The 12437-nt window shown below is 36.6% G+C and overlaps 1 protein-coding gene across 2 annotated transcripts in view; it reads left to right on the plus strand.

The window, feature by feature from the left end:
• Nucleotides 1-241: 241 nt before the first annotated feature.
• WDR49 (WD repeat domain 49) overlaps nt 242-12437 on the plus strand; it is a 148759-nt gene continuing 136563 nt past the window's right edge. The window contains exons 1-2 of one of the 2 annotated variants that reach the window (XM_081955592.1): nt 242-262; nt 2416-2701. In XM_081955592.1, coding sequence (XP_081811718.1) covers nt 2555-2701 — 147 coding nt within the window. In that variant the 5' untranslated portion in view covers nt 242-262; nt 2416-2554. Of the gene's footprint in view, nt 263-2128; nt 2167-2415; nt 2702-12437 lie in introns of those variants that run through there. The other variant, XM_081955593.1, reaches the window with a different exon arrangement.

The raw sequence follows: 12437 nt of genomic DNA on the forward strand, positions 1-12437 counted from the left end.
TATTTCCAGTTCTGCATTATTCGGGATTGACACATGTCTTGAATTTGTCGGACTTTATCATTTGCATTCTGAACTTATCGGACTATATCATTTACATCTGAACTGACTAAAAACTACATCTCTTAGTCTGGCTGAGCCTTCGTATAAAACTGAACCCTTCCAGTCAGAGGAGGCGTGGTCAACAATTTCATAACTCAGTCTCTAGGCTAAAGTTAACCCGTGCTTGGATTCTCCTTGCAGCGTACATTGAAGGACCATTCAGGTAAGTCAACGGTCATTCTCCCAATGTTTTTTTTAATAGTTTTGCTGCAGTGCAGTGTTTTAATTCATTTAATTCTGCTATTTGAGTTTTTGCTGCCTGGAAATTATTACAGGTTTATAAGTTACCTCTTTATGTTAAATATTTAGATTGTGATCTTAAATGTTTTATAAGACAGTTATTTTACATAAATTATGAAGGGTAATACACATGTACGTGAATGCACATAGTATATAAGAGATAGAAAATAACTTCATGCTTGCAAACTGTTGTAATATAAAATAAAGTTTCATACAACAATAAACAGTGTTGCTTTTCTTAAATGTCTTTTAATATTAGTCTGATGATTCATTTTTTTATAACAAAGGACTCAAATTAAACATATGTTAATCTTTTTCCTTTTTGATCCTCAACCATCTAGATTTGTTTGTATTTAGGGAAAAGGAAAGGTTGAGTCTCCTGGCACTTTAATTGCTAAGACATATAATACCATATTTCCCTGAAAATAAGACCGGATCTTATATTAATTTTTTGCTCCAGTTAGGTTTTATTTTTGGGGAAATACAGTACAAAATGCATCTATTTGGCTGTCAATCTTAACAGGCTTATTTTTGGGATAGGGCTTATATTAAGAACATCCTGAAAAATGATAGGGCTTATTTTCTGGTTGGATCTTATTTGGGGGGAAACACGGTAGACTTGTGGATTCTATTGAAATGCAAAGAGTGCCTCTCCTGCTAGTAGTAGTAGTGGTAGTAGTATAGTAGTAATAGTAATAGTAGTAGTAGTATGCACAGTTAACTAGTTCTGAAATAAAATGCAGAAAACGAAATGAACAGGATAAGGAATGTTCTTATACCAAGCATCTGGGGGAAAGGAGGAATTTGAAGTAGTGCTGCCCGTAGATAATTTTGGATTCTATCAATATATTTATTAGAGGGAGGCTGTGCTTTTTAGTTGTGTTAGACCACTTTAAATTCTGCACTGAGTACATCTTTTTATTTCAAAAGTGGGCACCTGAGGCTATATACATGCCTCCATGCCTTTGTTCAGTCTTGAAATTCCTCTGAAGCTTATTTAATTCAATAGCAACATTTCAAAGCAAATTGCTATTTAAGGAAAACGTAACTTTTAAAAATGTATTAAGTTTAGTGAGTCAGTCTTTCGTGGGAAGGATATTTTTTTTCCCTACGAGTTTTAATTTTAATAATTTAGGAGCCCTTTCATTCATTTTCCTGAATGAAATCCTGGGTGTCCCCCTTCCAGAATCCTGCACTGCTTTGAAGTTCATCATTGGTGTCTAGTTTTTGTGCTTCTCGGACGTCTAATATTGATTACATTTAGTTGCAATGTATGTTTCAGACTTCTCCCAACTCCAGCTTTTGGTTCTGATAGAAAGCACGTTCCAGATTAACACTTCATGCGAAGATAATCTTAAGGTTTTCATTGCATCCACGCTCTTGATCTATGGATGTGCTTTACTGCAAACAGGTGCATTAAGGTGTTTATGAACATTCTTATTAAGTGCATCACACATTAATAAGTGTACAAAAAGCAGACACTTCCTTTCATTCTGGCCAATTTTTAAAAGTTTTTTTTCTTAAAAGAAAACACACTGATCATTGTTGTGACTTGCTTTGAAAGTCCTTGCTCAGAACAACTAAACAGGATTCCCCCCCCCCCTTTCCTTTCTGTGGAGCAGTGAAGGTTAGTTTGTGTTGTGCAATTGTTGCTAAGAAACACTTGTAAGTTCAAAGAAAAGGGAATCTAACTATTTCAAACAGCCTCCCAAATGTTCGCGGCTTCAATAAAGTACATACTCAAATGAAATGCTGAAGCTAATCAACTCTGTTTGGAAAAAAAATAATGATTTTTTTTATTTTAAAAAATGACATGGTAATCACAAGGTAAGTAAGCAAAACTAATTTCTTCTTTGTGAAGAGGTGCTATTGCATTTTCAACAAAACTAAATGATTATAATTTTGTTGATTCTGTTCGGCATGGAATTCAATATAAATTTTTAATGTCTTTTCTGGTTTACATATGGTACTCCTGTGTAAACTGATGTCAGAAGTAATAAAGAAAAGTCTAATTATATTTTTTTAATTTTTCCCGTCTTTTAAAACCCCATTTTCTTTATGTTTTTTTTTTCCAAGAAAACTTTCTAGAAACAAGACTTCTTAACTTGTGCTGAATTATCCAAAATTATTCTTAGTGAATAAAATTCAGTTCCAGAAGGGCCTGGAAGGTACAAGGAATTCCAGCTAAGTATTAATTTCTACAAAATTAATTAGCATGAATAACAAAACATATAAGATGACAAAAGCCACAAAGGCCAGTGCTGAAAAACAAGCTATGGATTGTGGAACTCTAAAAAAACTGGAACACCTTGAAAACAGGTTAACTATTCATGATTTTATGAAAATGCAGCAACTTTTTCAGGTGAGCAAATTTTCAGGTGAGACTGTTTAAAAAGTTCAATCAATCAGAATAGAGCTGGAAGGGATCTTGGAGTCTTCTACTCCAACCTGCAGTTCAAGTTCAAGATCCTCTTATCTGCTGCTGTGATAGAAAATGCATGTGTGTGTTTAACATAGAAGGATGAAATGCATAGCATAACATGAATGAGACGGTTCAGTACAAATAACTTTGATCTCTTTTGTAGATTATTTTGCTGCATTTTACACATGCAGGTCTGATACTTCTGACAAAGACCTTTGAGGAAAGTATTTTTTTACATGTGGGATTGACATAGGAGGAGTTGCTCTGCTCTGAAGTAAAATGAGTTGCAATATATGAGTATCATTTTTTTAGTTGATGGGTCGCTCTGCACATACCTTTTCAGAAATGTGCCCCAATAAGTGAAATGTGACATTTCCGGGAAAATGATGTAGGATTTACACTGTGTAATTAATTAGATGTCAAGAAAAATTGGTTTCCTGAACTGTGCTAGTTGCCACAAGCAGAAATCCAGTCTTGTGGTCAAAGCCACCATCAATAAATCAGGGAGGTAGATCAAATCCGACCTCCAGTCAGAGCATTATATACAGAAACTGTCCAACTTACTTGAATCCATGCAATGAATGGAGACCACAGTATGTACGGGTAGTTGTGTTCGCTATTGTACAGTTCTTATAGGTAGGATGTTTTTTAACATTCAGTTGCAATCCCCTTTTCCCAAGCTACATTCTGCAAAAGAGATCGTAAGTCTTGACCTTCTATGTCGCATCCTTGCATGTATTTGAGTATCTATCAATACTCAAACAGATATCACCACTATGAGCCATTTCTCTCTCTCTGCAAAGCTCAGATCACTGCTCAGCTCTTCAGTCAATTTATGCTAGTATCTAATCCTCCAATTATTTTGTTGTTCTCTGAACTGTGATGATTACCCTGAATTCTTTTATGTGGTTCTTGGTACTCGACATAATACCTGAGATGGGGTCTGACTAAAACAGAATACAATTTAATACTTCACGTAATTTAGACGTTATACAAAGTAAAGCATCTCAAATAGACAGCTACCTCCACCTGATCACATCCACTGAAGATAACCTTCCACCTCTCTGAGTTAATTGATTCTACTATCAAACGGTTATTACTATTATGCAGGATTTTCTTTTCTTTTTAAAACAATTCTTTGGAATTACCTTAGAAACCAAGGGATCATGAGTTCTAGTCCCATTTTAGAGATGGAAGCCAGTTGGGTGACCTTGGGCCAGTCGCTGTCTCTCAACCCTAAGAAGGAGTAATGACAAACCACTCTTGAAAAATTCTTGCCAAGGAAACTGCAGTGACTTGATCAGACAGTCTCTGAGAATCAAACAAAGTTGAAAGGAAGGGAGAAAAAAATCTTAAATCCATTATTTTATATCCTGAACTCTTGAATAAGAAATAATAGGTCTTGACCTTTTTCTGCATGACATCCTTTGAAGTTATTTGAATTATCTTTGTTGCCTATCTCTGAATTTGTTTCACTCTTTTTAAAAGTTTGGTGGTCAGGACTGGACACAAATTTCAAGTAGGATCTGATGAGAGACTAATAGAGCGGAATGATTATTTTCTATGGTTTAGAATTTATAGTTCTGCTGATGCAGCTTAAAATTACATACTGTGTGCCTTCTCTGCAGCCACATCATATTGTTGGTGATCAATTACTGTGTCAAAATATTTTTTTCAAGTATATATATTAGTACCAAGGCAATATCCCTCATTCTATAGCTATGGCTTTGATTTATGTTTCCTTTGCCCTTATCTCTTTTAGATTGTGTTCGATTATTTCCTATCCATTTATGCAACCTCTCAAGATTATTTTGAACTACTTATCCCACCAATTTCAAATTAGTTGTAAACCTTAAAAGCATCCAGCCGACAACCTGGGTGCCAGGATTCCAAGTAATAGAACCCATAGCAAACAGAACTTCGACACATGTGAATTCATCAATTAACAGGTTTATTTGGTATATTATATTGGCACAGGCTGGTAAAAAACCAACTCTGAATGTTCCCGTGACTTTCACCTAATTAAAAGTAAAAGTTTTCCCCCTTCCCCAAACAATGAATCACATGGTCTCATCACAGTGTCACCCAGTTGCCTGATAACTTCACTCTTCCTCTCTCCGACCACCTGTGGGAATGTCCTTGGTTCCCAGGAGAAAGTATTTTGTTTTTGCTACAAGCCTCAACTATCTCTACTTCTCCCCTCCCTTTACCTCAGCTCCAGAAGCCTCAAAATGGCTTTGGTCAGGTCAGCTTCAGGGTTGACAGACGGCCCCCCTTAATTGAAAAGGACTTCCTACAAAGAAAAGAAATTGCAAAGAGGTTATTTAAGGTTCAGTCTAACCTCCTCTCTCTCCCCCCAGGAGCCCTTTAGGTTTCTGGGGGTACATGCCATGAAACCATTTGACCAACCTATCTGCCTTCACATCCCAGCTCTTGACTCAAGTAGCTTCAGAGAGTGGTTACCCCTTCCATTGCACTAGGTACTGCAACTGCCCCTTTTGTGATAACCAATTTGGTACCCCTTTCCAGTTAGAGGATGAACCAATGATGTATACTTGGGTTTGCTATAAACTGGCATGTGTCTTAGACCTCACATTGTTTATATGCTGTACATAATGTTGCTTATCTCATCAAAATCAGAGAAAAACATCATGGGTTATTTTATTGATTGATTGATCAAATTTATATAGCCACCCATCTCACCAAATTGACTTTGGGTGGTGCACAACAACAGATAAAAAGAGAGAATATAAGAATAGCAAATGCACACATAAAAACCCATGGCATTGAATACAAAAACCAAAAATGCAAGCTATATCTAAAGGAAGAATTAAAAATGTCTAGTTATGTATGCTTTTCACTGAACTTGAGTGTTAATAGAACCTAAAAATGGAAAAATGAGGAAAAATAAAAAGGGAGAGAAAAATCAAAGCCAGTAAGCAAGCACATTATGCAGCAACTTGATTGTATTCACATGACATGTTTAACTAGCTCAGACAGCTACTTGTAACTTCCTTTTGTCTATCATGGTAACCTTTGTTTTGTATGCTTGCGAATTAGTGGGCTCCACAAACCAAGCCCACTTGGTCAGATTGTGGTTCAATGTATCATTGAGAACCTACAATTCCAATATAAAATTATTCAATCTGAAGGATATTTTTAACCGCAAAACATATCCTCTCCCTGCCCCTCCGTTTAGCACCTTGAATAAACTCTGCATAGATTTCCAGAAGGCTCGATCTTCTGCAGCAAGCTGAATTTGTTAATTTTAATTGAGGAAGCGCTCAGGTTTTAAGAGTGTGAAGATGAGCACGGCAGAACCATGAAAGGAGAAAGGAGATGCTCATTTGTAATCAGAGTATACACTGAAACTTGGAGCTCAACCACTGAACCTATAAAAATAAATGCCTGCATTTATTTTAAAATGCTGAAAAAGCAGAGAAGGGGAAAGATTTGGAATAAAAATCGGAAATGTGCCCTGGAGCTAATATTACAGCTTACTGCAGAGTGGTAGATGTTTATGGAGCAAGGAGTAGTCATCTCACAATGAAACTGGTCCAACTGAATGTTAGACACATATCTGTTAAATATTTGCTCTAAGAGCAGAACATGTTTAGAGATCAGGGAATTAAAAACTAACATTCTTACAGCTTTTTATTTTTTGCTATCGTTCTGTAATGATCCACAAAAAAAGCCAAGTGGAAATGATGGAAATAATGGGAGCAGAGAGGTGTGTGTGTGTGTGTGTGTGTGTGTGTGTGTGTGTTTTCTCTAATGTTTGTTTTGTTTATAAGCCCAGGTTCTCTGCTGGTTGAAGAGACAGAAGGGGGATGCTTTTAAGATTCACAGCTAAATCGAAATTGGTGGGATCAACCTTAATCTTGAGAGTTTGCATAAACTGTTAGATAGATGGTCCTTCAGATATGTTTATTTTTGTGAAGCAAGTAGACAAGTTAGGTTAGGCAACTATGTGTGAATTAAGAATGGAATAGAGAAGAAAACAACCAAGAAGGAATGGGTTGTTGGGGGATTGAAGGAATTTGACAGATTAAAGGAGGGGAGATCAAGGCTGGGAACAAACAGGAGGAGACTTAGAAACAGACTGGATCAGACTTGGCATCAGAGTTGTGGTTTTTTTTGCTCACATTCAGAAGCAGGGGCAGTGAGAAAATGACAGAGGAGAAGGTGGACATAATTTGGATTGTTGGTTGTTGTAGAATGAAATCACATCATAGTGGCTAACATTACAGATTGGGCAGCTGTAGAATGGCAGTGGCGGTGTGAGAAACAGCAGGAATGGGCTACGCTAGAACACAGAGTGAGCTGCAGAGATTGCCCTGATGAAGGTCAATGGGAGAGGGGATAGCCTGGATGAAAACGTGGTGCTCTGAACTGGAATATGACTAAGAAAAACAATCCAAAAACAAGAATGGAAAAACTCTTAGCTGGCTACCAGAAAAAAGTTGGATGCTGCTGATTCTGCCCAACGAAATGTTATAAAGAACAAAGTGTCCAAATGTCTGCACTTGCTATATTTGCTGTTTTTGAATTATATCGAGGATGTATCACCTCCTGTTCACTTACTTATTCACTGAAACATACAACTTGACCAGATTGTGTAAACTATATCATGCAACTTATATTTCTGATGTTGACTGCCCAAGGTCATTTGAGTGGGTGGCATAAAACTTCTGTAAAACATAGAAAGGTTAAGCAAGGGCAGAACAAATTTTTCCATAAAAGAAAAACAGAATGAAAAGAAAAATAGGGTTTAAAAACTGAAGGTTTGCAGAAGCATAAAAGGAGGGGGTGTCTATAGTTATTTATATTCTAAGTAGAAAAAAATTCTCCTGTAAAGAATTGTGTAGTAAATTCCAAGCAGAAAGCATTATATACCAAACCTATCTTAATATTTGCAGTAGTTCATAGTTACCTGATTTGGGAAAGGAAATATGTTCAGTTCTTCACGTGAATTAAATATTGTTACTCTGAGAAATTCTTAGAAAGGAGAAAATGTGATCTTGGACCAATACATTTCTCCTCAAAATTGTAACTAATCCATTGCACACATAGGTTTCCAGTTTTTAGGAACAAATTGAATCTCAAGCACTGTATTTTTGAGGAGAGGACTTAACAAAATAATAAGGTCCCTGTGGCCCACCCACCTCATGGCCTCATTTCCCTGTTAAGATCTCCTTGCTCTGCTTCCATGCAGTACAATGCTTTTCAAAGCCAAGATAGTCTGCCTGTGTGAAGCATAAAGATCCTGTCATTTGCTTCAGTTGGCCAAGCTGTTTCCAAAGGAAGTCACTTTTGCAAATTCATGGAAGCCATGATGAAAGCCTGCGACTGCTCTGCACTTAAAAGTCATGGGAGGTCCCGTGGTCCTTTGATGCAGGATTTTGAAGAGATACTTTATTTGGACTTTGACTGAAACCTTCAGTCTTTGGAAGGTTTGCACCAGCCCTAGATAAAAAAAGGCCCAAGGTCAGCCACTTGCCCTTACTAATCCCCTGGCATTGCCAAGGATAAAACCCAACTGTAACATTTTGTATGCATGTCTTGTGTTCTTTGTTACTGACCTACAGGCTTCCCAGAGAACTGGGTTTGTACTGTAAAAACAACAAAAATAAATTTACGCTCTGTTTGGTCCTTCACCAGCAAAGGTCACCCACTGCTTCCTGGGTGTAGGAACAGATGTTGTCAGCCTCCTCCCGTTCTCAGCCCATTGCAAATGCATCCCAGGCCGATGCTGTCCTGCTCTGATTGATAACCTCTTTTTTCTGTCCAAAGATGGTCTCAGGAACTTCATTTTGATACAGTGATAGCTCCTGATGGGTACTACTTCTCCACTCAAGCAGCTGGTTGCTGCCTCATGCAGCTATTTTACCCTGGGCTGCTCAAGAAGTTATGTTCTCAACAGTTATAAAAAAAAACCTTGCAGATGATCTAATAATACCCCTAAAGTCAAATAAACTATTCTCACACCCCAAAACTCATGTTTTATTCAACACTTACCTCTCCCAGGCTGAATGAAACACCACCCCCCCCTTGTTTTTCCATTGGCTGCTCATAATACTGCAAAGTTTCTCTTCTCATCCTCCCTTTCCCCCCCTCTCCATTAAAAATATTTCAGTGGTTTTTCCCTTCCTACAACATTTCCTTGGACTACAGAAGAAGGGAGGAGGTTCCTCTTTGTTGAGACAAGAGAAGAAATAGAAACCTCAAAAGGGTTAATTTGGGAAGTGGATTTGGAGTGAAGATATGTGCGGACATCTGGGAAAGCAAAGAAACTGAGAAGGGAACAATCCCTAAAAGGATAAGGCACATGGATAGACTGATCTACGTGGGAACCAGCCAAAGAGACTTGACTTGCTGCATGGATGAGAAACATCAAAAACAGAAGAACAATCAACCAGCTTTTGGCGTGGCCTTAGTCCTATCCCACTGGCAACCCACTGCATTTAGACTTGAATTTCTGAAGTTGGCTTCAGGAAGAGCTGGAAATAGTTCAGGAGAGAAGCAGCTTTGTCTATAGAAGACAATTGCCCTGAATGAAGTTGTGTAAATGTTGTAACCTCAGTGTTCTATGCATGAGCATGCATATACATGTGATACATTGGACCCAGTCTGCTCATAGCCAAGGGAAAAATTCTACTAACAGATGACCTGCAAATTCCCTGTTCAAAGAGGAAACTAACTTCTTTGTAAAAAGCTAAATGTAATTTGAGGTTGCACCATTCCTTCTTTTTGTTTTAACTTTCCAGGAAGCGGGAAGAAGGAAAAATATCTATTTCTATATTTATGTTCAGGGCTAATGGACTGATAAAGTTGGAAAGCTAGGCTCCCCCTACCCCATTTTTCAGGCCCATTCACTTCTTGTAGTTATAGGAAGTTCCTAGAGATGCTCAAATTTGGCAGGGCCATGTTAGACACAAACAGCCAGAAGGCTGGACACTTATAGCCAGAAAGATTCCGTTGGAAGAAATGTCCTTCTGGGTTCAGTTCCAAGTTGGGAAAAAGCCACTGGAAACATGGAGGCTGCTTGGAAAGATGGTTTTAATGGTGGACAGGATATATATATATATATATATATATATATATATATATATGTATGTATGTATGTATGTATGTATGTATGTATGTATGTATGTATGTATGTATGTATTTATGTTACAACCCTTGGTATGACTAAATATGGGAGGAAGGTCACTACTCCCTCTTTCTGCTCCTCGGCTTATCACAAAGACCCTGCAGGCAGAAAACCATATTTTTATTTTTACTGTTGCCTTTTTATATTTGGTTGTAATTGTACTGATAAATTGTAATTGTCCTAGTCTCCCTTTATTTATTTATCAGTACAATTACAACATATATCTATCTATCTATCTATCTATCTATCTATCTATCTATCTATCTATCTATCTATCTATCTATCTATCATCTCCTGGAAGCACCAAGCCGGAAGCACCAGCCTGAAGATGATGAATGAGACTTCATCGAAACATCGTGAAGATACTTCCAATTCTACGCGGGAGAAAACCCGAACAACCAAAGACATACATACATACATACATACATACATACATACATACATACATATATATATGAGACTTCATCGAAACATCGTGAAGATACTTCCAATTCTACGTGGGCGAAAACCCGAACAACCAAAGACGTACGTGTATGTATGTATGTGTATATATATATATATATATATATATATATATATATATATATATATATATATATATATATATATATATATATATATATATATATATATATATATATATATATATATATATATATATATATATATGTTATATTTGTACTGATAAATAAATAAAGGGAGACTAGGATAGATCTATTTCGAGCTAATTAGCTCTCATCAGCTATATTTGTAACACAAATATATATATATATAGGGTATGGCTAGCTGATGAGAGCTAAATAGCTTGAAATGGATCTATACTAGTCTCCCTTTATTTATTTATCAGCACAAATACAACACATATATATAATATTTCTAATCTTCCTTTTGTAGGTACCATTCAATATTCATATCCAATTATTACTTATCATAGCAATGCACATGTATACATTATTATCATCAATTATTTATTTAACTATATCTATTGTCACTAAATTTCACTAAGTTTAACTAGTTTTAGATTATGCACTTTCATGTATCAACCTGTATCTTTCCAGTAGCAAAACAATCTCATGTCTTCTGCCATTTGTGGTATCCTCTAATCATCTCCTTAATCAAATGTATATGGACTCCTCTTTGCAACTCATTGCTTATTAAGTCTCATGTAATTTTGATGCCCTTCTTCTGTTTCCTTGATCAGCTTATTTTTAATTGTCAGCGGTATTTTCAACAATGTTGCTAACAAAATTTCTCTCTTTAAATCCATATTTTTTTCTTCTTCTGTATCTTGCCATCTGGGGTAGAGTTCCCCTCCAATTAATTCCTCTTCCTGTATTCCACTCTTTCCATTTCAAGACACAAACCAATCACCATAGATACAGCTGATTTAATTTCTTTGTAGTCATTTTTCTCTTCGGTTTTTAGGATTCTAACCTCCACTTTTTTCACTTGATAAACATCTCCAACTTCTTCATCATATTTTACTGTTAGATGCTCTAGATTTTCCAACTTCTTCTCCGTCCTCTCAAATGTGTTTGATAATTTCTGAATTTCTAACAATATATTTTGCAAACTTAAAGTTTCTTTCTGCTGTTGAGATTGTGCCATTATCTCAAGCTGACAAACACTGCTGCTCTGGTTTGGAAGGTTTTTACGAGATTCAGCATAAATTCACAACAAGGTCTTATTTTCACTTTTCTCTAGTTAAAGATATACTTCAAAGGAACATCTGTATGCTTTTGTTCTTATCACTCTCTATAGACAAAACAGTGAGACCTTGAAGTGCCAAGCCAGAATAATCAGTGAGGAAAGTAAAAGTGTTTTGTTTCCAATACACAAACTTCCAGCCTCCAAGTAGCAGTGTCGTCTTTCCCTCTGTTGTTACAATTTTTTTTGTGGCTTTTTGTATCTTGAATGAAATTCTTGAATGAAATAGAGAAAAAAAAGGGAAAACACACACAGTAATGAAGAATGAGAATTTTAGTCCATAAGTTGCAAAAAATAATAATGAAAAAAGAAGAAGAAAACTTAATCCCTTCGGTTTAAAAGGCTTACATAAATTCCATCCATGAAAATAACATTTAAAAAGTAAGATAGCCCACTGTCCAAAACCATTCAAAGCTTAATTCCGCCGCTTATTTCTTCTGTTCTCAAATTTAAATTAACTTTAAGTTTTTTTTATAGGCAGTCCCTTTTAAAATGGTAGAAATTCCTCATCAGCTGCAAACACTTTCTCTTTCTGTATCCTTCCATTTTGGAGCTGCCCTGACTTCATCAGCCTGATGGCTGGACTTTTTGTCGCCGGTTTGAAGAACTTCTCTTGCATTGATCAGGGACTTTGCGATGTCCCTGAGATCAACAAGACGTATTCTTCCTGTTCACCATCTCTGCGGGACAGTTTAGTTCCAATTGGGCCACCCAGTGGCTGAATTCTCGGAGCATGGAGACTGCACGTCTGTATCGTCGCACCGTTGGCTCCTCTTAATCTTACCTTTGTTATGCAGAATAGACTGGCTCAGGCTT

The sequence above is a fragment of the Natrix helvetica genome (assembly GCF_964273705.1).
Source record: "Natrix helvetica genome assembly, chromosome: 5".
NCBI classification, from domain to species: domain Eukaryota; kingdom Metazoa; phylum Chordata; class Lepidosauria; order Squamata; family Natricidae; genus Natrix; species Natrix helvetica.